At 41.1% G+C, this 26,384-nt stretch overlaps 3 protein-coding genes across 3 annotated transcripts; all 3 read left to right on the forward strand.

Annotated features, from left to right (window-relative positions):
- Window positions 1-1,019: 1,019 nt before the first annotated feature.
- Window positions 1,020-6,043, forward strand: usp21 (ubiquitin specific peptidase 21; the record flags this gene model as incomplete). The annotated part of the gene is made up of 11 exons (XM_080030675.1): window positions 1,020-1,175; window positions 1,623-1,679; window positions 2,244-2,361; window positions 2,445-2,559; window positions 2,706-2,825; window positions 2,937-3,001; window positions 3,108-3,295; window positions 4,552-4,630; window positions 4,729-4,836; window positions 5,644-5,758; window positions 5,925-6,043. The coding sequence occupies 11 exons, from the start codon at window positions 1,020-1,022 to the stop codon at window positions 6,019-6,021; spliced, it is 1,218 nt and encodes a 405-aa protein (XP_079886801.1). The 3' UTR covers window positions 6,022-6,043.
- A 2,151-nt stretch (window positions 6,044-8,194) lies between these two features.
- Window positions 8,195-11,598, forward strand: LOC307253739 (rho-related GTP-binding protein RhoA-C-like). Its single transcript, XM_080031884.1, has 5 exons — window positions 8,195-8,243; window positions 8,812-8,967; window positions 9,306-9,426; window positions 9,524-9,654; window positions 9,754-11,598. The coding sequence occupies exons 2-5, from the start codon at window positions 8,812-8,814 to the stop codon at window positions 9,925-9,927; spliced, it is 582 nt and encodes a 193-aa protein (XP_079888010.1). The 5' UTR covers window positions 8,195-8,243; the 3' UTR covers window positions 9,928-11,598.
- A 202-nt stretch (window positions 11,599-11,800) lies between these two features.
- On the forward strand, window positions 11,801-26,323 carry rbm10 (RNA binding motif protein 10). Its single transcript, XM_080030971.1, has 23 exons — window positions 11,801-11,912; window positions 12,372-12,448; window positions 12,533-13,076; window positions 13,159-13,329; window positions 13,430-13,499; window positions 15,527-15,600; window positions 17,264-17,350; window positions 17,488-17,548; window positions 17,644-17,802; window positions 18,058-18,218; window positions 18,430-18,527; window positions 18,765-18,852; window positions 18,994-19,186; window positions 19,422-19,513; window positions 19,607-19,688; window positions 19,974-20,065; window positions 20,155-20,343; window positions 24,003-24,197; window positions 24,411-24,467; window positions 24,569-24,763; window positions 24,974-25,021; window positions 25,110-25,162; window positions 25,588-26,323. Exons 2-23 carry the CDS (start codon window positions 12,432-12,434, stop codon window positions 25,676-25,678), a joined length of 2,817 nt encoding a protein of 938 aa, XP_079887097.1. The 5' UTR covers window positions 11,801-11,912; window positions 12,372-12,431; the 3' UTR covers window positions 25,679-26,323.
- The last annotated feature ends 61 nt before the right edge of the window (window positions 26,324-26,384 follow it).

Below are 26,384 nucleotides of genomic sequence, written 5' to 3' on the forward strand. Positions count from 1 at the left end.
TGTGTGTGTGTGTGTGTGTGTGTGTGTGTGTGTGTGTGTGTGTGTGTGTGTGTGTGTGTGTGTGTGTGTGTGTGTGTGTGTGTGTGTGTGTGTGTGTGTGTGTGTGTGTGTGTGTGTGTGTGTGTGTGTGTGTGTGTGTGTGTGTTGTGACTCTGACACCAGGGACAGGGCAGAGGAGAGAGGTAGACATTCAGTTCTAGCCTGCAGGCGCACAGTGAAACAGTAGACGTCCCCTTATGCATTTTTAACAGCTCAGCAGGTGATGGGAACAGTTTGGTTGGGACAGCTTGTCCACAGATAGAGTGACCAAGTGCTCAGGTGAGTCCAAAACCGCTCTGTTTTGTTTGATAATGCTGCAAAAAAATTTAGGCATTCTATGCTAACTAACTAACAAACTTAGTGGGCAAGATGTATAACCTTTACCTGCGCTTAAAACAGCAACACTATTATATAGATGTGGCTCTGATAGCATCATCTATTCTATAGCATTATCTAGCAGCGTCGGTTGTGAGATTAGCTTGTTCTGTTTTAACAGTTAACATGCTTGACTTACCTGTAAACACTGGGTGACGTCTCATCTCTTTTTGTAAATGTGTGCCTTGCAGTTAATTATGTTATTGTCTGGATTCCTCGAGGTCTCTTCCAGACCTTGTCTTTTCCGAGCATGATTTAATTTCAAGACTGAGTCAGCCGTGGCGGATCAACTTGATATATTCCAGATAAGGATTTACATCATGGGGGATGCTCATTTACAAATTAATCCTGTTCTTTTTTCCCTCAGCTGTGAATTATAATTTGCCTGGAAAGAGGGGATAATTCTCTTATCGTCTGCTTCGTTCATTGAAAAAAAGAGAACCATCATCATATGAACTACCATCACTACAGCTCACCTTTGACCCTTCTTTTTGAAAAAACTGAGATGGTGTGACCTAGCCGGTCTGAGGTTCTTTGGGGAAGCTGTCTACCTTTCACAGGATCCCTCATGGTAGACACTTCTGAGGTGTACCAGTCAAATAGGAATGCCTGGAGAAAGTGTTGTCAACGTGGAGGGCTCGTGTGAGGCGCTGTGTCGAACCCTGGTCTCCCAGAACGGTCTCCAGAGAGAGACAGCCGACATCTCCCAGTCTGTCCTCTACACCTCACTGATGGGCCTGCTTCTGGTCACCGATAAAGAGGTGTGCGCAACACAACAGCACATACAACCTTTAATAAGCTATGCTTGAAGAGTTATGGGACAAACTCATTATACAAACATAAACACAGACAGAGAAATTGTGTAAGGGACTTAAGGGAGAGTACACACTGACACACACGTGTTTAAGCACCTGTCAGCACTCCTGGCTCCCTAATAGGATGAACACTTGAGACTGACCTGCTTTTAGCCTCCCTGTTATGATAATGAGATGAGAAAGCTAAATCTGTCCCACCAAGGCTATACACACACTGACATGGTGGGGTGAAGACAAAAGGACAGCAACATGTTGTAGCCTACAGATGCAGCCAGGGGTCAAATAGTACGGCACACACACAGTGGACCACATGTGTACACACATTCAAATAGGCTGTAAGCTTGTTGCAGATGTATCGGGTTGATAGCTTCCTGTTTTGTCTTTATTTTCCAGAAGGAGAAGCTCATAATAGGAAGTGGAAGAGTTGGCCTTAGAAACATAGGAAACACAGTAAGTGTTTAATGATGCAGGATGTGCTTTAAAGGGATAGTTCAGTATTTTTGAAGTGGGGTTGTATGAGGTATGTATGCATAGTTAGTCTGTTACCTTATGTAGATAGCTGTCAGCGCATTTGTTTTGAGGAGTTCGGGAGAGACGTCGCTGTAGCAGAAGTCAGCCTTGTAATGTTTTAGAAGCGGCTGTCCGCAAATCAGCAGTGAAAAATCCTAAATTGAGTGTAGAATTGAATTGAACAGATAAATTATTTTTGAGTTACGCATTTATATACCAGACCAAAAAAAGTTTTTCTGCTGGCCCCCTCTGCAACAGTACAATGCTGACTTCTGGCTTCTACAACGAGGTCAGCGCTCACTACTATCTCCATGAGGCAAAAGACTAACTATGCATAATAAGTAGGCATAGCTCATAGAATCCCACTTCAAAAATACTGAACTATCCCATTGAGGAAATTCCTTTAAAGGAAATGTTATAACATCATCAGAATATTATTATCATTTTATTTTGTTATTTTATTTTGCATGCTCACTTTCCCCATATAATTTGTCCCCAACTTAGTGTTTCCTGAATGCAGTCGTTCAATGTTTGTCGCACACACGTGGCCTGCGGGACTATTGCCTCCTCAAGGCCTACAGGCATGAGAAGTTCTCCAAAGAGGAGGGAAAGCTTGTGGAAGGTAAGTTCTTCTCTGTTCTGTTCTCTCTCCCTGTTATTTTCTCCCAATCTGACGCTTTTATCTTTTTATCTTCCTGTCGCCAGCCTTCTCTCAGGTGCTGTCTGGCCTTTGGGATGTCAATGAAGGAGACAGAGTTGTAAATCCACGATTGTTTTACAGTATTTTTAAAGAAGCGGTGCCTTACTTCAGCGGTTATAGGTGAGACATTTTTTTTTATCTCTTTCCCACTGGGCTAACTGTATCTTTACGCACAATGTGAAGTTGAGACCAAGAGATGTACAGTATATAGAAATAGCTGTCTGTAATCGTGACATGAAGAAATGTCCCCGTGTGCCGAATCCCAGTCAACAGGATGCACAGGAGTTCCTCAGGTTTCTATTGGACAAGCTACACACAGAAATCAACCGCAGACCTTACATCCGACGAACAGGGAATGAACCCGAACAAAAATGTGCCATATTCAGGTGTGTGTGAGTTCATGTGGAAAATATTTGATGTCCTCGAAATGGTGATGGTCTCCTCCATGTGACCACATGTTGCTCTCTCTTCTTCCCCCGACTCTTATACTGCCTTAGGATTTCGGAGGAGGCAGCTGCCATGTGGAAGAAGCACTTGGAGAGAGATGACAGCAGAATAGTAGGTGAGGAGAGCAGTGGAGTCATGGAGATTTCGTCAGTCTTGTCTATGTCGTAAGTTCAGTGAAGGTCAACCCCCCTGGTAATTCTAGCCCTGCACCCTTTTCGCAGACCTGTTCTCGGGCCAGCTGCGGAGCTCGCTGCATTGCTCGGTGTGCTCCCACTACTCCAACACATTTGACGTTTTCTGTGATCTGTCGCTGCCCATCCCCAAGAGGAGCGCTGCTGGGGAGGTCACTCTGAGGGAGTGCCTGGACCTATTCTCTCAGGAGGAGAAACTGGACAAGGACAACTCACCAGTAAGTCAACAGAGAGATTCCAAAACCAATGGATTTCAATTCAGCAATTTGTCTCTGACTTTCTGAGTCAAATGTCAATGACACGCTACAATATGATGGTATAGTCCGAAACGCCTGGCTTTTTCCATTTAAAGGTGGAGTCAGCGAGTCTGGAGAATGCTTGTTGTCAAAATCACTTTTGGTCAAAATCTGTGAATATCTCCTCATGGTCCACGACCTGTGTGTGCCGGGGTAAAAAAACAGTTTTAATACATAGCCTAGTCTCTGTAAACTTGCCTGTTTCTAGCTATGATGCCCCCACCCCTTTGTTTACACATCAGTTTACAGAGCCTAGGCTCTGTATTATCACAAGATTTTTTTGTCAGCACAACACACAACACAGACAGGTAGCGGATTGTGAAGAGATAATCAGTGATTTTACCAAATTGATTTTGACAACGAGCGTTCTCCAGAATCACTGACTCCATCTTTAAGTCATGATATGTTTACGTATTTGTTGTAAATGTGTAGTAAATGTAACATTGCCCCCGCAACACACTCTAAAAATCTTCTAGGTTGTCTTACCATCTGCATCTTCATGGTGAGAGAAATGCAATAATAGAGCATCAATATTAAAGGGAGGAAAAACTAGCCTGGAAAGTAGAAAATGTAGAACAAATTAAAAATGTGCTAGCGGTGAGTCTGGATCTCCAGGGTAAGCAGGAAATACAGTACAACCACACAAAGCTAGACAAAACAAACACAAATGACAGCAGCAGATAAAAGGAACATAAAACATCTCATTTAAAATCAAAGATGAAAAAAAAACATAATGAAAGGTTGTTTGGCACTGTCAACTAAAATGTTATTTTTATTTTAGTCTTGGACACAATTATTCAGCAAATGAGCTTTGATTTCAAAGCACAGGACCTCTATATTTAATGACCTATTGATATCAAGAAGTACAGCAGTTAAGTTCTTTGAATCCAATTCTTAAAAGACTGAATACAATATATATAGGCCTACAGGGCTGAGAATACACAAATAATTCGCAAATGAGTTTTGGCTTCTTGAACTGGATTTCCATTCACGACCTACACAGTATATTGCAATAGTTAATCCATGGATAAATAAAACTAACACAACGTTAAATAAAAGACAGCTGGATAAAACTTTCCTCAAAGTTCCAGCTGTTTTCATTAATTTCACTCACTTATTTTGCACTAGTTAGTTAACCTATAACTGATCCTGTATTTGTGCAAATGTGTGTGTTTCAGATGTGTGAGAGGTGTAACAGGCGTACAGAGTGCACCAAGCGGCTGTCCATCCAGAGGTTTCCCCAGGTTATTGTGATCCGTATCCTTGGCAAAAACTCTTACTTTGTGTGTTTATCTTATCCGCAAGGTGATATGTTTGTGCTGGAAGTTGTGATGACGCTTAACGGTCTCGATCAGATCTGAATCGCTTCACGACGTCACGGTGGTCTATCAGTAAAAGCACAGTGCATGTGTCCTTCCCACTCATTAACCTGGACCTCGGAGCCTACGGACCTGTGGACTGTGGTAACACAAACACATCATTCAGTTTCTTCCCTGTGCATATCTCATTTATTCCTCCATTCACGTACGATGTCTTTTTACAACACCACCAAATGTGTTACTAAATGTCTCGTAATTGTATTCATTTATTTTGACACAAGGGATACAGGGAAAAGTTTAAATAATAAAATGCTACAGGTTAAAAAAATAAAATTAAATCTGGCGTATCAATGTCATACCTAAAAGGAGGAAAAGGAGCCTTGCTTGAGAAAGAAGGTCGACATCACTATATAGAGTACTCCATATCAAGAACAGCTTGTTTTATGGCACTTTATACTCATGATTGACAGTGCATTTAGTGTCAAACATTTTCGCAGCATTTATCATAGCTGCTGTGTGTGCTCACCATTGTTAGATGAATGGTTCAAATCTGAAAATTGTCTCAAAGTTCACACATACCGACACAATACAATACAGTAAAGAAATAAAATAAAGGTAAAAAATAACTATTACAGTGAGGGAGTAGTCTGTTTCATTGTTTTTGTGAAGCTTTAACCATAAATATAATATAAGATAAATAAATAAATAAATAAATAGAATAAAATATATTGATGCTTTAGCCCAACAAATGTTTACATGGTAACAATAATCAACCTCTCAAAATGCGATGTGATGGAAATGATAGCATATAATCAGTCATTTTCTATGTGACAGATGAAGGCGAACAAGCATTTATTATTCTACAATATTCACATTGGAAAACTGATACAACACAGATCTGAAGAATGGAATACCTGAGTCATCATGTCTTCTGTATGTTGGTCCTCACAGGCCCAGTTCTGTATGATCTATACGCAATATGTAACCACACTGGGACGGTGAACACGGGCCACTACACCGCTTGCTGTTCAGATGAAAATGGTTGGTGTTTCTACAATGACTGCAGGTGAGAATCACTGTGCACTAAAATGATACTTGTTTGAAGATGCTATGCACTGCAACCTGCCTGTGTACTAGAAAACCTAACTGTGTCTCTGGGTCACTTGTTTTGAGACACTTTCTTTGTAAACAGGAGAACATGTTTCTAATGGTTACTCTCCATCTTACCACAGTGTGACTCAACTGTCAGAGAACCAGCTCCAGACCAACCAAGCCTATGTGCTGTTCTACCAGCGCAGCAGCACCACCACCATCACCATCAGGAAGTAGACCTGAGACTGGCTGAGCCAATCAGACACCTCCAGTGTCCACCAAACAAATAGAAGCAGCAGCGATGTTACACCGGCATCCAGGAAAATCTATGAACTCAAATAAACTCTGGGGAGGAGGATAGAGGAGCCATGCTCACCTTAAAGGGTCCTGAAGAGGCGACCACCTTTAATAACTCATGGAGATGCTTTTAAAGAGTTTCAGTGCGAGAGCTGAAATGTTTCAGAAGGACTATAGCCTTAAGAGTCTCTGTGCCCTCCTTGGGCAGGAGTAAGTGGTGCACAGGATGCAGAGCTCTTAATTTAAAATGAAATAAACACAAACACAATGCTTTGTGGGTGGATAAGATACACAATGCAACATGTCATGGCTCTATTGTGACATACAACATGTTCAAATCCTTTGACTCCATTTGAAGCTAACGTGTACTGTGTGCAAATTGACTTACCTTTAAGATGTTGTTATTTGTAGCCTATGCTCTATCTATACTATCTTTTTATCTTAATTTCCATTCTCATACAACTTCAAATATGAACATTGGCTATATTTTCTATATAACTGAATTATTGTTTGTATGCATATATATTATAAACTGTATATAAAAGACATATATACATATATATATTCATATATATATATATATATATATATATATATATATATATATATATATATATATATATATATATATATATATATATATATATATATATTAGGGCTGTCAAGCGATTAAAAAAATGTATCTAATTAATTACAGGCTCTGTGATTAATTAATATAAATTAATCGCATACTTATATGACACTTGTATGCCTGTTTATAAACAACTGTATAGGCTACCGTTCGTTTCTCTCTCTCTCTCTCTCTCTCTCTCTCTCTCTCTCTCTCTCTCTCTCTCTCTCTCTCTCTCTCTCTCTCTCTCTCGTAGTCAATCAAGGCCTACCACCACTAACAGATATTCTTGAAAGTAACCAAGAGAATGCTACCTGATAAAAATGAATCGACAAGTGGTTCAGGAAACATGTTTTAAATTACTTGATTACAATCATCACGAAATCTCTTGATATGTGTCCCGTCCGTTTACGCACAAATATTTAGGACCCTTTATGCAAACTGTCTCCATAGACAGCAGCCTACATGTTCAAACAGCGCCACCATTCCATTGACTGCGCTGTGGCTGAAAATGGTACTGCAGCCAATCCCCAATGCAGTTTTAATGAGAGTTCCATTCTGTGTGAAATTAAAAAATAACAGAATGATCAAACAATCTGATGGCTCATGTTTCCAGCAGACAAAACAACTAAACAGTAGTGCAATGACAGCTGTGGATAGGAGACATGTGTTTAGGCTCATCAGACACCTCACCAATCAGCAAATAACTGATAAAAGCGAATCTTTTATGGATATGCAATGATAATAATTCATAAATCCATATTTCACGGCAGTAGCTGCTACCCATAATGCAATGGGGTAGTCTCAGACGTGTAAAAAAGCCAATAATTTGAAAAGTACAGCCATTTACAATGTGAAAAGTGTGTCTGGCAACTAAGTGAGAGAAGAAGAGTGTGTGAAAAGTGAAGATGAGCAGTGAACAGACGTTTGCACCTTGAGTGAGACGAAGTGGACCATACAGCCCTTTAAATATAACGTGGAATGCTTATTAAATATGTAGGCAGCAGATTGATCTGCAGCTCTGGTGTTACGGTGTACGTGGCCTAGGGAATATGTGTGCCCCGGGCTCTTCAATCCCGCTCCCAGGGCTCAGTGAAATCGTGACGCGTCCTGCCTGTGTTTTGTATGCTTTAATGAAAACACGTAATTTATCTTCTATCTTTTTCAGATTTCAGACTGTAACGGCACTTGGATCGGTGAATAATAGGCCTGTCTATTTATTTATATATTTTATATATATATATATATACACTTTTTTAATTTGTCTTCTGCTGTTGTTCGACTGGAAAACACGATTACTAAATGTAATGTACTTTAGGCTATTATTGATATTTAAAATGCCAATAAATAAATAAATGACCAATGAAAGAAGCCTGACGATTATACTTGTACATTTGGGTGTCTGTTTACATATTGTTTTACTGATATGCGAAATAAATGGCAACACTGTTATGTCGACGCGTGACGCAGTTGTGCACATGCGCATGAGCGGTGGGCGGAGTTTTCCAGTCGGTCAGGAAGAGGAGAAAGGCGGACACAGAAACATCAAGCGGTAATCATAACCAGCGATATCTTTTAAACTCTTTGTCGATTCTTGTTTCTGTCGCGGGGGTATCAAAGTGATTAAACTGAATTCTGTTGTTGTGATTTCAAAACGAATACCTTGACTGACAGGAATCCAAACCATGGGAAACCCAATTAGCTTTCTAGCTAGCTGGTGTTAGCTGGTTTGACAGGCCCGGAATACACTGCACAGCCTTTTTTTTCCCCTTTTTTTATTTTTATTATACAGCAATGGGAACACAGCAGGGAAATGTTATATGCTAATACCCTGTACCTCAGAGGCAGTCTCCCTGTTGGCCAGCCGCGTATTTTTGGTTCTTAGTTATGTCACCAATCTTAGTCTTTTTAACTAAACTTAAAATATAGTCTGCTGGCGTTACTGACGCTGTTTCAGCTGTTCTTAGAACGTCTTGTGCAAACCAGCGTTATAATCGCGCCCTAAAGATCAAAAGTCTTATTCATGTTTGTACACTATAATACCTAAACTGACTCGTTGTAGTGGCTTGTGATAACCATGTACAATGTTCTGACAATCTTGTTTTGATCTGTTTCCATAGATGGCTGCTATCAGGAAGAAGTTGGTGATAGTTGGAGATGGTGCTTGCGGAAAGACCTGTCTTCTCATCGTCTTCAGTAAGGACCAGTTCCCAGAGGTCTACGTCCCCACTGTGTTTGAGAACTATGTGGCAGACATTGAAGTGGATGGGAAACAGGTGAGACACAAATGCTCCAGGTGCAAGCTCAGGGAGACCAAATCAAAATGAGTTGTATATTAAAAGAATGTTGCCACTTTCTGCATGCAATGTGTCACTGTGTCAATTGTAAAGCAATTTAGGCTGCAAATTAATTTGTTTTCATTAATGGTTTATTCAATAGGTATTGATTGAAATAGTGCGAGTCTTGTTTTTTGTTTTTCCACTTCTATCTGCAGCATAGAAAGAATAATTGAACATGGGTCTGCTTAATCCTTAAACTTTATTTTGCATATGTCTTTACATATCCAGTACTTGTGCGTCTCTCCTTACATTTGACTTTCTTTCTCTTCTCTCAGGTAGAGCTAGCACTTTGGGATACAGCGGGCCAGGAGGACTATGACAGACTGAGGCCTCTCTCCTACCCTGACACTGATGTTATCCTCATGTGCTTCTCTGTCGACAGCCCTGACAGTTTAGGTATTGTCTTTGCAACAGTCACGCCACTACGTATTGAACACCTTATAATGATACATGGTGTGTTTATCACTGCATTATTTCCCTTTATCCCCTACAGAGAATATTCCTGAAAAGTGGACACCTGAAGTGAAACACTTCTGTCCCAATGTTCCCATCATTCTGGTGGGAAATAAAAAAGACCTGCGCAACGATGAGCACACCAGACGAGAGCTTGCCAAAATGAAACAGGTGTGTGTTTTTTTCTGTTCAAATCATGCAGGTATATGTGCAAATGCATCGGTGTAAATTAATGTGAAAATGTAAACCTTCACTCGAATGTGTCAACAGGAGCCAGTCAAATTTGAAGATGGCAAAGAGATGGCCAACCGCATCAGTGCCTACGGCTACCAAGAGTGTTCTGCCAAAACCAAAGACGGTGTGAGGGAAGTCTTTGAGATGGCAACTAGGGCCGCACTGCAGGCCAAGAAACGTGGCAAGAAGTCCACCTGCCTTCTGTTATAGGGCTCTGGGAGAAGCGGGAGCTGCCGTCAAGCACAGACGGAGAAGGCAGCTTCCACTGAGATTTGACATGAGGGAGAATATTGGGGGAGGGCCCAGAAAAAGATGTTCGGATGCTCAATGTCTGATCACCCAATTATCCTCAGCAAATTAAAGCAGGTATTAAATGATTTGATAGGCTCTTACAAATTGGCCCTCGGACATAAAGTCATGTACCAATTTGCTTGCGTCGATCAAAAACTTTCGGATCTAGAAGTCTGTTGGGCATGTGGTGGGGGGGGATGATTTGAAGTTTAATTGGTGTAAAATGGGTTGAAATGTGCCATCATTAGAATGAAGAGAGAAAAAGGTCAATACCAGGCCAAAGACAATGGGTAACAGAAAAAGACTAAAAATAGGTTTGAATTAAGACCATGTCTAAGTGGATTTTACACAGTATCGCCTACATGTAGTGCCTTGAGAGCAGTGGCCGGGAAGAGTTAAGCTGTGGGATAGGGATTCATAACTCGGATGGGGTATTATTTTGTCATTTGTAGTGTCCCCCACATCACATTTGTGAGTGCTTTCTCCCCGTCATTGGCTTTGCTCCTTCAGGCCCATATTCTGACTCAGGCGCTATGCAGGGGTATGCCTAAACTAGATTGTATGAGACATTTTCCCATACAGAATTACTTACCTGTACTTTAAAGTGTGTGTGCGTGTGTGCGTGCTTGTGTGTGCACGACCTTATGGTGGTTTGTTTTCTCCAGTGCAGGTCTGCATGCAGTGAATGTGTGTGTATTTGTGCGGGTGTGTATTAACATATGTGTCTACGTACTGTATGCATGGAAAGGCCCTCTTCGTCTCTGACCTAACCCCTTTTTTTCCATGCCAAAGTTACCCCTGATGGCCACGTTCTGTGGCTTGGCTGGGTAATGGAATTAACAGCTACTCAGAGTGACATAGAAACCTTCATTTTACTGGAAGACATTGTACTATACCTAGAGGCACAATCAGGTTAAACATATAATGAGTTTTTAGGACCTTTTTTGTGTGTTCCAGAGATTCATTTGATTGTTTTAATCAGTGGGTCAAATCACGAGTGGTGTAGTTGATAAGTTGAATATTCTTTAAAATAGACGATAGGCTTATCTTATTACTATAATGTCCATTATGTACTGTATGTCTTACAAGGCCTTGTAAGGACATTTTATTGATGTGTATTTCAAGTTTGCCTTTTACTCAGCTCTCCCCATCCCCCCTTTAATGATAATATATTGTCATTATTGTACTATAACGTTTTATTGTTAATGTCTCTGATTTTCTTAGTATATTTTATTCAATCTACTTAATCCCGCTATTATGATCAGCATATGTCATTTAAATGATGAATTGTAACCGTAGTATTGTTTTGTTTAATTAATTGAAGGTCAAGCTTGGGGTGCAAGGCTGGAAGGTTTTTTGGGGTGGGCTGCTAGAGCTTTTTCCTTTCTCTTTTCCTTTTTTGTTTGTTTTTTGTACTGTGACATAAGAATTTCTGTTTTTTTTGTTGTTTTTTTTTAATAAAGCTGATATAGGGGTTTCTATTGTAAGGTATTTATGTGCTCTTTGATTTATTCATTAATAATTTCGACACTCCACCCTATATTCCTGACATTAATTACTTTTTTCCCAAATAAAAACACTCGTAACCAATCAAAATATCTGATTCTATGATTTTATATCTGATATGAACACGAAGGAATCCGCAGAAACGCATCAAATACCATGTCAAATACACGCGATGTGCCTGTGTTTCTTGTCCAATCAAAACGCACTCGCTCTCCACGCACCAATCACATAGCGGAGTCAGGTACTGGACACCTCCTACTCAGAAATGTTGCCTTGCTGTGGCCATTTTACACTTGGTTCCCTGAAAAATAACTACATTTGCATCACGGAAAAAAACCTTCTCACTTTTGCGTCGACCTGACATTTCAAGGACTATTGTTTGGCTACATGTGGTACTGGTAAGTGATAGTCCTATATCACGTACGAATGCAGTTGTTGTGTTTGCAGCAGCTGACAGTCGTGTGTTTGCAGCGTCTCTGCTTGGGCTAGCTAGCCAACCTCGGGCTAAAATAGTTAGCTTTCCCGTTATACGAGATGACCGCCACACGTCATTGTTAAATACTTATTTTAGGGCTATGCGCATGAGCATTGCGGATACAAATGTTTACTTGGGATGGAGTGTTCATCTCTCTTATGCTAGGTCCATCGTTCATGGTTCATATTCGGTTTGTTGTGTGGCTTTTGGTGAGTGCTTTGTAAAGCAGTGACTCAAGTGACGTTGTTAAAAGTGTGTCGTATTTACATTGTTCTGCAGAATAGTCGCCTTCAAGTGTTGACTATTTCTTAAACACAATGCATGTGCACAGTCAGTTACTCTGCTTCTCATTCAGAAGAGGTAATTTCCGATGTATTTTCAGGGCATCTAATGCTGTAACCAGATAAAAAGGCCAGACCAAGAGTAGAGACCGTGGATCAGCATGGACTATGAGCGGAGGTGAGTTATTTACTTTTTTTTATTCCTTTTCTAAGTACTACATTTATGTGATAAGTCCCTCACATTGTCTGTCATGGTCAACAGGGGTGGGCGAAGTGACCGCACAGGTCGCTATGGCAACACACACAACGATCACAACTTTCGGGACATGGACTACAGAGGTTATGGCCAAGAGGATGACGAGCCAGGATCAGGATATGATGTCAGAGAAGAGGGGGACAGGCCATATGGCCGTGATGAGCAACAGCTGGGTGTCCGTGACTTCTCGCCAGGTCGTCTCCAAGACCGCCGTGGGTTTCACCAGAGAGGAAATGGGCGAGGGGACGTGGGGCGTGAGGGAAAGGGGCTCCTGTGGCCCCCTTGCTCTCATTCACAGCCTGATCTAGCGCTTCCTTTGCTCCAGAAAGAGCAGGAGGCATCCAGGCTTGAGTTTGAGCAGCTACGGACTGGCCCACATGAAAGGGGTCGAGGGAGAGGTGGAAGAGGCTTTGCTGAGAGCAACAACCCTCATTCAGGGAATAGGGATGGAGACTGGGGTTGTGGTGCTGCTCATTCGGAAGAAATGGAATACAACACGTCAAGGCAGAGAGGGGAGGACAGGTTCTCGCGTGAGGCTATGAAGCGGAGGGTAAGCCATAACAAGTCCATCCTCTTTGTAAAGTTCTACAATTTAGTTGTTGGCATGGTTTCTAAGCTGTGACTGTATGCAGGCATTTCCAGTGGAGGCAGAGGAGCAGAGTTGTGGGAGTTCTGTTCAAGACCTGTCCCTTGACGAGTTGGAGCAGAGGGACCAGGACTACCGTGCAGATCTAGATCAAAACCAGAGGCCAAGCAGCATCATAATGCTTCGCATGCTGCCACCCAATGCCACCGCCAATGAGGTATGTGTATACTGAGTGTACTTGTCTCTACAGTGGTTTAAAGATGCATTGGTCTTGTTCTTTGTAGGCCTGAATGGTAATAATGCCTATGTGTTCATAGATCCGAGTTCAACTTCAGGAGCAGGGCATCCAGCCAAGAGAGGTTCGCCTCATGAGGAACAAATCTTCAGGTGAGAACTAGTGCAATGCGCTGTTATTTTCTCTGTACTGTCCTCCCCCTTTGTGTCACATGCCTCCATTACCAGCTCTTTCATTCTCATTGCTCTTTCAAGTGACTTCTCTTTCTTATTAGTAGGTGTCCTCCTTTTCCATTCTGTTCTAGTTCTCTCTTAAAGCCCTTTCACACCAAGCACAGATTTTCGTCCGAAGAAATTGCACGGAAAATCATTTGAACATATTTCATCTTTTTAACATTCACACCGCATGTGGGTTAAAAAATATCTGAATTGACTTTGATCTCAGCAGACTTTCGCCTGCGGAAATATACGTTGGACTAACGAGATCTTTATTTTTTATCATGTCATTTCGTCAAATGGGAGCCCGGGGAAATTAATTTAAAACTACAGGGATCCAAATTATTCATCTAACAATTAATGAAGCAGTCAATCAACCAATATGTAAACAAATAATTACATAAATACGAGAAACAGTCTTTAGGCCAACATCATTATACAAGATGGAGCTGCGCCGAAGCTTGCTTGCACTGGTCAGCTGTCTTCATCATTTCTGAGCAGTGAGACCGCGTCGCACATACTGTCAGGGAACACCACCTAGAGGTGAGGAACAGTTTTGGCAGAGGGTGTCTCAGACACTCCTGGCATCGACAGACCCACGGTTGCCTCGAAGGGGAAAATCAGCACCGGACCCGGTGTGAATTGTTGACATGTGGAAAGAATCGCATGCGGATAATCCACACTGCCGCATCACATTTTCGCATCGCACTGGTGGGAAAAGGCTTTTGCTGTCACTGTCTTTCTTCATACTCCAACAGTGGAGTAGATAACTGATGGAAAGAATACACATTTATATTGATAGGCCCATGTAAAAACCTTTTGCTTAAAATGTTGTTTGATTTTTTTTTGGTCTGCTGGTGTCTGAGAACTCACAAGTGCTCACAGCTTAAGATACGTACATGCACGCTTCAAAGGAGAGCCCTATCACTTTTTTCCTTTTTAGCCAAGAATGCATGCATACATCCGTAGGTTATACTGTAGATCTTCACTTAATGGCTTTATTTTCCTTTTCACCCTGGCTCTTTTATTGTCTTTACCCTGTCATGATTCTGCGTAACCCATCTTGAAGTGAGATGTGTCTGAATAGATGAACAATTCTCACAAACTAACAGCGTTCTGTTATTTGGGAATGGGTTAATGTCGAGATATAATTGTTGCAGCTACCTCTTGGCTATGCTAGCATCATCCATACCACTTAGAAAAGCTTTTCTTTTTCTAAAGGTTTCCCATCAAGGTCATCTCTCAATGGCCTCCCCCCTTTGCTAACTCACTGGTTGTCTGTAAGGTGTGCCTATCTGACACATGCACACTTACAGTTCCGTGCTTTGCTCTGTCTTTCTCACCCTTATCTCACCGTTTCTCTGTTTTTAGGACTAGTTACAGTACTCTTAGTTTTAAATGTTTAAGTCATTATCACCTTCTGTGATTATCCTCCATGGGATATCATACACAGTGTTGTAAAAAGCCATAGATCTAATTGTGCTGTATAATGTATTTTCAATCAGTTATAGTAATGCATGCACAGGATATGGAGCCTTTTTTACCAGACATTCTACCACAAGGCTTCATAGCTCAGACTGCACTCTGACTCTCAGAGTAGCAGAGATATGGGGGTGTGTGCTTGTGTGTTTAAGTGTCTGTTCTGCCTGGTTGCAACCTCAGTCAAAGCCAGAGAGCTCAGACTCAAACTGATGACTGGGTAGGATTCTCCCTCTCTCCCTCCTTCCTTGACCCTGTTGAGATAGATGACATTGCATCCTCCCACCCTTGCAGATAATAAGACTTCAGCAGGCTCTCCAGCTTGCTGAAGTGTTTGTTTCAAAGGGAGAGAGGAAGCAATGAATTATTTTAGTAGTGCTGATACAGGGTCTCTCCCACTGGACATGAAGCACTAACCCCTCACTGCGTTGTTGTCATGTTGTTGTTGTTGTTGTTTGGTTACCATGGCGCTGGGCGGTGTCCAGGTCAGAGCCGAGGATTCGCCTTCGTCGAGTTTAATGTCATACAGGAGGCCACCCGCTGGATGGAGACCAACCAGGTCACTCTCCCTTACACAGACACACATACACATTCACATGCATAATGGGACATATGGGTTAATATCAGGACAGTGTGACATCATGCCCTGTCAAGTGCACATGATGCATTCCAGTATGCTATAGACACACAGAGAGGAGAAAAAAATGTTCTCCACGAGGTAGGTAGGTAAGTCTTTATACTTTGAGGGAAATTCATCTTTTCTTGCTACATATAAAGTACAGAATTCCACAAACAGGCAAAGTCACATTACATCATGCTGACGTGTGTCTGTCTGGGCCCCAGCGTCATAGTTTTCATAGCCCTCCCAGTAACATTTGCTCAACAATTGTCCAATACAAGCTTTCATTTTAATAGAGGACTCCTCTTTCATGTTCTCACACTCTCTTTACTCAGTTTATATTACCACCTTGGTGATAGCATGACCGACTGAAATATAGATTTTCACATGAATCAGAATCAATATAATACTTAATTTTCTTTTTTGTTAGCCTTTCATATCTGGGGCATCTATTATAACTAGGGCCCGACCGATTTATTGGCCGGCCGATTATATTGGCCGATTTTCGCATATTTCGGAATTATCGCCATCGGCCGTTTTTGCCGATTTTTTTTTTAATTTTTTTATTTTTCAAGCAATCATGTGTGAAATGTATTGCTGGCCTGGAGGTAGCCTAATTGAATAGCATTAATGCTATAGCCTATTTACAGCAGCAGCAGGTGTGTTGTAATACATTGGATTAATTTACACTTGACAGTTCCTCCTGCAACCAATAGCAGAGGCATTGGTCATCGCTTGACGGTTAATAATAATAATTGATATAATTTATATGGTGCATGTAGAAAAAGAAAACAAAATACAGAAAAAATAAAAATAAGGTTTGAAGTGGAGTCAGGTGTCATTATGCTTCCTTAAAGAGGTGAGTTTTGAGTAGACTTTTGAATGAGTTTATTGAGTCTGAGATGCCGATGTTTGGGGGGAGGGAGTTCCAGAGAGTTGGGTGCAGTAAGATAAAATGCATAATGTCTGAATTTAGACATATTTGTTACACTTAATTTTTTTTAGACAATGCGTATTGCAATAAAGAAAAAGTTCCTGTACATATTTTCAACGGTAAAAGGTATATATATATTTAAGGGTTCAAAAAATAATTATTTTTTTCAATATATATTTTTGGGATTTTTTTATTTTTCTAATCGGCCGATTTAATCGTAATCGTAATTTTTCTCTGAAAAAAATCGGCATCGGCACTCCAAAATCAATATCGGTCGGGCCCTAATTATAACATCTATAGGGTGGAGCTATTGTCTATTTGGGCGTTGAAGGTGGTGACAGTGGGATGTGTGCTAAACTGTGAAAAAGTTTCCCCTTAAGGGGGGAGGGATGAAACAATTGCGCAAAACACATTGTGTCTTTTAAAAACAGACACCCGCACACTACACATACACCATCTCAGTCCGTCCCAATTTCCTAAAGCTGAAGGTTGAAATTCTCTGCTGTCCTCTTTCTTTTACTCACTTCTACTCTCCTCTCTGTCCCCTGCTCCCTCTCATCCTTCTCTCTCTCATCTCTTGTGAGATGAGGCCTTTCTCTGGCATGTGTAGCCTAATTATCACTGATAATCATTCTTTGTTCCCTCTCCCTCTCTTTCTCTTTCTTTCAGGGAGTGCTGTTGATTCTGGGACAAAGAGTGTCCATGCACTACAGCGACCCAAAACCGCGTGCCAATGAGGACTGGCTCTGCAACAAGGTTGTGTGTGTGTGTGTGTGTTTGCATTACGTGGCATATGGACATTTGTATGTGTGTATGGTATTTATGTGCTTTCAGTCAATGCAGTAACTTATTTTAAGAAGGATTTAACGGAAGGTCATGTGACATTTCAACAGTGTGGAGTGCAAAACTTTAAAAGGAGAGAGAAGTGCTTCAAATGCAGTGTGCCTAAATCAGGTAAAGTTTATAAATACCTGACTATTCTCCCTTTAACATAACTCAACAGTCTCTCATCATATAATGATAAATAATTGGCCTGCCGTTTTCCCCAGAGGCTGAGTTAAAGTTGCCCCAGTTGCAGAGGGATTTGCCCGTCGGCCTTCTAAAGGAAGGAGCCCAAGGTTTATTGCCCTTGCCGGCACCCTACCACTCCTCTGGTCCCACTGCCAACCCAGGACAGGCCACACAGCAGACAGATGTTGCTAATGACAGTGAGTCCATTCCTTCGCGTTTTCATCATGACAATTTCTCCTTATTTATTTGTTAATATATTTCATTTGTGTTCATGTGGACAGTATTGTTCAATATAGATTATGGAAAATACTGGGACTTAATTGCAAACCAGAAGGGGACATCAGGGATAGCGTCCTTCCATACCACTATATGTTACCTAGTACCTGAAGTTTTAAATACTGTGTTTTTAAGAATGTAATATTCTCTTAATCTTTTATCCTTTCCTACATCAGCACTGATACTACGGAACCTTGGCCCGCATACTTCATTGGAAGCCATTTTATCGGCTTTGGCTCCATTTGCCACCCTCTCCCCTTCAAATGTTCGCCTTATCAAGGACAAGCACACACATCTCAACAGAGGCTTTGCCTTTCTACAGCTCTCTACCATAGTGGTAAGAAAGATAATGATACAGACACACACATGAAGGAGTACTAGACTGATGCATTTAAGAATAGTCATTCAGTAACATATATAAATATTGTATTCATTAGATTAATCCATAAACAAAACCTTAAGTCATTTTTGAATACTGAGGATTTAGAAGTATTTGCACACAAATGCACGCACACCAATTTATAGGTCGCTGTATGTTTCCTAAACAGGAGGCCTCTCAGCTGCTCCAGATCCTGCAAGCTCTCCAGCCAGCTCTCTGTATTGATGGAAAAACTATTGTGGTGGAGTTTGCCAAAGGCTCTAAACGGTAAACACTCTCACACCCAAACTTGGTCACAAGTACTGCATATTATTGCTATTGCACAAAGAGTAATGTAACGGATTCAAATCAGCAAAGTTCAGTTATGTTCAAGTTATGTGAATAAACTAATTTGTAGAAGATTACTAAAAACAAATGAGTAGCCTAGATGTATATCAACTGATGTATTTAAGCAGCACAAGAATAAAAAATTTAATAACTCTCTGTGCCTCTCTTAAATGCTAGTGACGTCTTCCTGACGGATGGCAGCAGAGTGAGTGCTGCTACAGTGGCAAGCACAGCAATAGCTGCTGCACAGTGGGCAGTCACGCAGGTAACCTGAATAACATAATGTCTGTTCAGTAGATCAAAGAAAATATGACATCTTTCATTTCTAATTGTATATTTTTTTAATGTATTTTCGTGTTTTTGCTTCCATACATTTAAAAAAACAAAAAAACATTTGACTCATCAGACTGCGCCGAATGGATCATGTGGAGGTCACAGTATAGATACAGCAGTGTATCAGCAGGGGGCAGCGGTAACCTACAATCAGGACGGGAATGAATACTCTGGGATAGACGGCACAGCTTTCAAGGCCCAGGCAGATGCCAGGGTTGGTGCTTTGCACAGTACAGGAGCAGCTGTAATGGGAGCATACGCAGGAGGTAAAACATACTCAAAGTATATAGAGCATATTTTCCATCCTATCTATAAAATGTGTTTATTTAAGGGTTCGACCAATTATCGGCCTGGCCGATTATCGGGTCAATATTTAGCATTCCGATGGTTAGCGGTACCGGCCCAATAAAACCAATATCGGCTGACACCTAGTTCATTTTAAATTGAGCTTGTACTGCAATTGAATTTACTCCTCCTGTTTTTGTGTTCTTGTATGTGCAGTGGTTATTTCCTCTGAAGCAGTAACATCTGCATCAGCAGTCATGCAACAGACTGCTCTCATAACCACAGCTACCACCACACCTGTCACTCAGGTAAAATATTACTTTTTGGCTCTGCTCCTTTGCCCTTTTGTTGTCTTGTATTTTTTCACGTTTCTTGTTTTTAAGAGTTCTGTCTCTCCACAGGTTGAGATAGTGGGAAAACCACAACCAGCTGCTCCCAGCCAACCTGCCACCCCAGGCACTGAACACGAGCTCCAGCAATACCGTAAGGCTTTGTGTTTTTTAAATAATTTGATTTGAATAAGACTGCACTTTGGATAAGAAGATGATGATGATGGTGTCAAAGTAATACACATACCTACATGTTGCATTTATATATAGCACTTTGTAGTTTTGCTTACTTAAAGCTAATTCTTGTTGTTCTGAGTTTGGACATTTTATGTTTGAATGCACTTATTGGAAGACGCTTTGGATAAAAGCTTCAGCCAAATGTAATTTAGTGCAATGATATCTACAACCTGATGTCAATGACCTTTGTGTCTGATTGTAGCTGTCCCAGATGTGTCGACATACCAGTATGATGAAAGCTCTGCATTCTATTACGACCCACTCACAGGACTCTACTATGACCCTAACTCCCAGGTAAAGAGTGGTTTTTGAAAGACATTTTTGGATGTGTTGTCTTCCTCAGCATTTCAGTTTGGTTTTGTGTGCCTTGCCTCTTCCTGCAGTACTACTACAACCCGCACACTACACACTACATGTACTGGGATGGAGAAAAGCACACCTACATGCCAGCTGCTGACGGACAGTCGAGCAGCGATGGTGCTCCCCCAAGTGGATCCCCTTCAGAATCACTGTTTGCTTCCCCTGGCAGCAAGGAGAAAAAAGACAAACCCAAGAATAAAACTGCTCAACAGGTAATCAGAAAGATATGAACCGAAAATTAAATGTACCAATGGGGTTTTAAGTGAACTTTAGTCATAAAGTTTTGATGCTTTGCTCTTTGTTCAAACATTTGCACACCTCTGTAAAAGCGTGGACACAACAACATATACAGCTGTTCAATTTAACAAATAATTAATATATATGTATATTAGGGCTGTCAAGCGATTAAAAAAATTAATCTAATTAATTACAGGCTCTGTGATTAATTAATCTAAATTAATCGCACACTTTTATACCTGTTTATAAACAACTGTATAGCCTGCTAGGCTCTCTCACTCTCTCTCTCTCTCTCCGTCTCTCGTAACTTCTGTCTCCACAACAGACTGCCATAGGCAGTACTCAGGCAAAAATATTGAGAGACACACACGCGCACGCACACACACACACACACGCACACAGACAGACAGACACACACACACGTTAACGCGGACGACGAGACAGCTAGCAAACAAAATTGAGACACGGGGAGAAAGATTGAGAGATACTGTTTTGAACCTAGCCTACATTGTTGCACCCACTAAATCAATAATGCACAGACACTGGCTGCGGAGAATAAAGTAAGATGTCTTCCTACCTTCATGCTTATTAAACCGTCTATAGAGCCCTCGGCCCCCTGCTTCTCTCTTTACTTTTCTCCCTTTCACCCGCGCGGGCTGTGTCTGCTTCAGGTGCAGCTCGGTGCAGCTACGCACCACTTTTGCACCGGGTCAAAGGGCATTATAGAAGTGCGATTAATCTGCGTTAATTTTTTTAATCGCGTTAATTTTTCTGTGATTAATTAATCGAAATTAACGCGTTAATTTGACAGCCCTAATGTGTATATATATATATATATATATATATATATATATATATATATATATATATATATATATATATATACATATGTGTGTGTATACATATATACACACACATATGTATGTGTGTGTGTGTGTGTGTGTGTGTATATATACAGGTCCTTCTCATATAATTAGCATATTGTGATAAAGTTCAATATTTTCTGTAATGTACTGATAAACATTAGACTTTCATATATTTTAGATTCATTACACACAACTGAAGTAGTTCAAGCCTTTTATTGTTTTAATATTGATGATTTTGGCAAAAAAGTAAAGAAAAACCAAAAATCCCTATCTCAAAAAATTAGCATATTTCATCCGACCAATAAAAGAAAAGTGTTTTTAATACAAAAAAGTCAACCTTCAAATAATTATGTTCAGTTATGCACTCAATACTTGGTCGGGAATCCTTTCGCAGAAATGACTGCTTCAATGCGGCGTGGCATGGAGGCTATCAGCCTGTGGCACTGCTGAGGTGTTATGGAGGCCCAGGATGCTTCGATAGCGGCCTTAAGCTCATCCACAGTGTTGGGTCTGGTGTCTCTCAACTTCCTCTTCACAATATCCCACAGATTCTCTATGGGGTTCAGGTCAGGAGAGTTGGCAGGCCAATTGAGCACAGTAATACCAAGGTCAGTAAACCATTTACCAGTGGTTTTGGCACTGTGAGCAGGTGCCAGGTCTTGTTGAAAAATTAAATCTTCATCTCCATAAAGCTTTTCAGCAGATTGAAGCATGAAGTGCTCCAAAATCTCCTGATAGCTAGCTGCATTGACCCTGCCTTTGATAAAACACAGTGGACCAACACCAGCAGCTGACATGGCACCCCAGACCATCACTGACTGTGGGTACTTGACACTGGACTTCAGGCATTTTGGCATTTCCTTCTCCCCAGTCTTCCTCCAGACTCTGTCACCTTGATTTCCGAATGACATGCAAAATTTGCTTTCATCCGAAAAAAGTACTTTGGACCACTGAGCAACAGTCCAGTGCTGCTTCTCTGTAGCCCAGGTCAGGCGCTTCTGCCGCTGTTTCTGGTTCAAAAGTGGCTTGACCTGGGGAATGCGGCACCTGTAGCCCATTTCCTGCACACGCCTGTGCACGGTGGCTCTGGATGTTTCTACTCCAGACTCAGTCCACTGCTTCCGCAGGTCCCCCAAGGTCTGGAATCGGCCCTTCTCCACAATCCTCCTCAGGGTCCGGTCACCTCTTCTGGTTGTGCAGCGTTTTCTGCAACACTTTTTCCTTCCCACAGACTTCCCACTGAGGTGCCTTGATACAGCACTCTGGGAACAGCCTATTCGCTCAGAAATTTCTTTCTGTGTCTTACCCTCTTGCTTGAGGGTGTCAATGATGGCCTTCTGGACAGCAGTCAGGTCGGCAGTCTTACGCGCCCCACACACATCCTGCGTCTACCTCTGGAGCGCGTCGCCTTACCTTACTGCTGCCTCTCTCGGACTTTTCTCGGACACACATGCAACGTCTCAGCAGCTGCTGCTGCTTGTTGGAAGTTTTATTTTGAAGGGGACACACCAGGAAATGGTGAAACTACAGCGAAAGCTGCCAGTATGAAGTCAATATGACTCTCAGCAGAGTATTTCAAAAATCACTTTACTGATTTATACGGGAGAGAGAGAGGGGGGTGTGGTCGGGGAAGAAGAAGGCCGTAGACACAGATAGAGCAACGGAAAACTGTTGCGCACATCATGATCTTTTTTATTTCTTCACTATATTGGATCTCTATATGTGTCATTTATCCAAAAATGAAATGCCAGAACTAATTGAAAATTAGGTTTTGAATCCCTCGGATTTTGATTGCACAATTACATCGTGAAATAAAGGGATTATTTGCGTATACGACTGAGGGATGTTTTATTTTGAAATAAACACACCGGGTAAACGTGTAACTAGAGTGAATGCTGCTGGTATGACTGTCAGCAGAGTATTTCTCTATCAGTTAAAGCACAGAGACGCGAGAGAGACACGCTGCTCTCAGAAAAAAATAGGCGAGCCTCCTGAGGTGAAGGGGAGCGGCGCTGCAGACGTGCCTCCGACGCGCCTCAGCAGTGCGTCTGAGGTTGGATGTGTGCTCGCTCTACGTTGATTTCACAGTCTGTGACCAAAAGTCAGACGCAGACGCGAGGTAGACGCGCAGTAGAGGTAGGATGTGTGTGGGGCGCGTTACCCATGATTGCGGTTTTGAGTAATGAACCAGGCTGGGAGTTTTTAAAAGCCTCGGGAATCTTTTGCAGGTGTTTAGAGTTAATTAGTTGATTCAGATGATTAGGTTAAGAGCTCGTTTAGAGTACCTTTTCATGATATGCTAATTTTTTGAGATAGGAATTTGGGGTTTTCATGAGCTGTATGCCAAAATCATCAGTATTAAAACAACAAAAGACCTGAAATATTTCAGTTGGTGTGCAATGAATCTAAAATATATGAAAGTTCAATTATTATCATTACATTATGGAAAATAATCAACTTTATCACAATATGCTAATTATATGAGAAGGGTATGTGTGTGTGTATATATATATATATATATATATATATATATATATATATATATATATATATATATATGTGTAAAAAATAAACTATGGTCTTTTTCAACAAAAAGGAAACATTTTAGACTTCACCAAGGTATTATTTACTGAAAGGTTACTGAGTAGAAATGCAAAATGTTGTAAGATGCTTTTATTAGATTAATCTCTAGAATACAGTATTTCAATATTGTAAATCTTTTTTAGTCAAAATGACTTACTTGTTTCTCTTGGGGTTTCCATTAATAGATTGCCAAGGATATGGAGCGCTGGGCTAAGAGTCTGAATAGACAGAAGGAGAACATGCGTTCCGTCTCCTCCTCCCCAGCCGTCGGCTCAACAGCGCTACCACCTGGTTACACCAGGGCCCCTGGCCCCAGTCGCCTAGATGACCGCAGAGAATCTGCAAGTGCTGATGCTGGCTATGCTGTTCTGGAGAAAAAGGTGCATTGCCCTTACATATAAACACATGATTAGCTGTAAACACCAGAGTACATATAGGGTAATATAGTTTCATAGTCACTTGGGAGAATCGCCGTCAGCCAGAGAATTTGGGCATAGGCTCTTAAAACCACTCAACCTGTCTCATTTCGAGTTATAAAACAATGTCTGCATTCGACCTGCTAATCCCACTGACTTTGCTTTTATGTCCTGCAGGGGGCACTCTCGGAACGGCCCCAGATTTTTCTGGACCAGATCCGACAAAGTACTGAAGTAAGGGCAAGTTCACAGTGTTCAAAACTTTTACAAAGCTCTCTTTTACTAAATGTGTTTATATGATCCTCTGTCTTTGATCTGATATCTTATTTCTATAGCGTTCCCCACCTCAGCAGCAGGGTCTGGTCCCAGCCTACAGTGGAGAAACTGACAGTGAAGAAGAAGGAGGCGAGAAAGATGAGAAGGAAGGGAGAATGACGGACTGGGTGAAACTGGCCTGTCTACTGTGTAGGAGGCAGTTCCCCAGCAAGGAGGCCCTCATCAGGCACCAGCAGCTCTCCGAGCTACATAAGGTGGTTACACAACAATTTGAATCAAATTTCACACCGTAACAAATATTGCATAAATGCTGATATGTTTTCAATGTATTCTGTTAAATTGTTGTCTGATGCATTCTTTAATTCTTTTTAGCCTAAAAGGTGCTTATACATGACATATTTGCAGCCCGATGACATTCATCTATATCATCTAAATTTGCACTTATTTTCCTGTCTACCCTCAAGCAAAACTTGGAGCAGAGAAGAGTCCAGCAGGATTCTGCAGGCAAAGAGGTTGGTCATGGGAAAACATTGCATAGTAATTGGCTACTGACTGAGTGCAGTTAATTGTCATTTCATTGTCCTCTTTTTTTGGTTGCAGAGACTGGATGGACCTGAACCTCCTGATCCTAAGAGGAGGAAGTTTAGCCCCATGTAAGCATCAATGACGTAACAAACAAGACCATCCATTCTGATGTCTTTTGGTTGTTTCAGGTTTACAGTTAGTGTGAGCTGTGCCAAAGTGTTGGTTTGCAAAATGGTGGATTCTACCATGAACTGTTCCTGTTGTACTCTTCAAATCTGGGTTGTCTATTGTACCTACAGCTATATTCATGTTTGTAATTGGCCTGTTTTTATAGGTTCTGTTGTCTGTTCTATTCCAATACAAAACAATTGCTTTCATATAGCCCATTATCACGAATACCAATTTGCCTCAAAATCGCTACATCTTACGACACCCTTAGCCTTAACCACACAACCATTTGGCAACAATGGTGGATGTGACTTCATCTGCTTACAGGTGTGTGTGTGTGTGTTTGTGTGCGCTCAACTTTTCTTAATTCTCTTTCTCTCTTTAGTGATGGCTTCACAGGCACAAGTCTTGGAGCCAGGATGTTGCAGGGAGGTGTGAAAAGGGGGCTTCTTTTGCGCAACATGCAAGTGGAGTGAACCATCACTGAAATCTCAACTTCCTGATCCAGACAGGACAATGACAGAGCCCTGCACGCAACACTTCACCGTTAATATCATATAGATATTTATAAAAAAAAACTCTTAATTTTGGTTTGACATCACAGTTACCTCAACAGTGGTAATTCACCAACTGATCCTCTAGCAGTGGATGTCCAGATATTGCACAGAATGCACTTTTTTGCTTTCTTCCTAAATGATGCAGTTTTGAGTTCTACCTTGCCTCAGGGCTTGTGTGTGATAAACAAGCTTTTTTTGGTTGTGAAAATGTTTTGAAAATGAAAGATCACTATAGATCTTGATGGCAGCAAATGGGATTTTTTTAATACTGTCTATGCACCATAATTTGTTTTAAATTGATTGATTGTTATATGCCTTGTAATTCAGTGCATGACTGATCTGGGCATGAACTGTGTATATATTTTAGAAAAGACTGACCTTGTTAACTGGACAGGGTTCCACTAATACTATTGTGTAGATTAAATCACATTGCCGGTATGAATTCACAGTGTAATACATAGTTATCCAAGAAAGTTATTTTTTATTTCTGCAGTTGTTCAATGATCTAACTGTGTTTCATCAACCTAATGTAAATCATTACAGAATAACACACTTGCATCATTATCGATGATTGATGTCTTTTATGGGCTAAAGCTAATCTTTCAAAAATGTTTACTTGAAATTT

This window comes from Ammodytes marinus (genome assembly GCF_949987685.1).
Source record: "Ammodytes marinus genome assembly, chromosome: 7".
NCBI classification, from domain to species: Eukaryota; Metazoa; Chordata; class Actinopteri; order Uranoscopiformes; family Ammodytidae; genus Ammodytes; species Ammodytes marinus.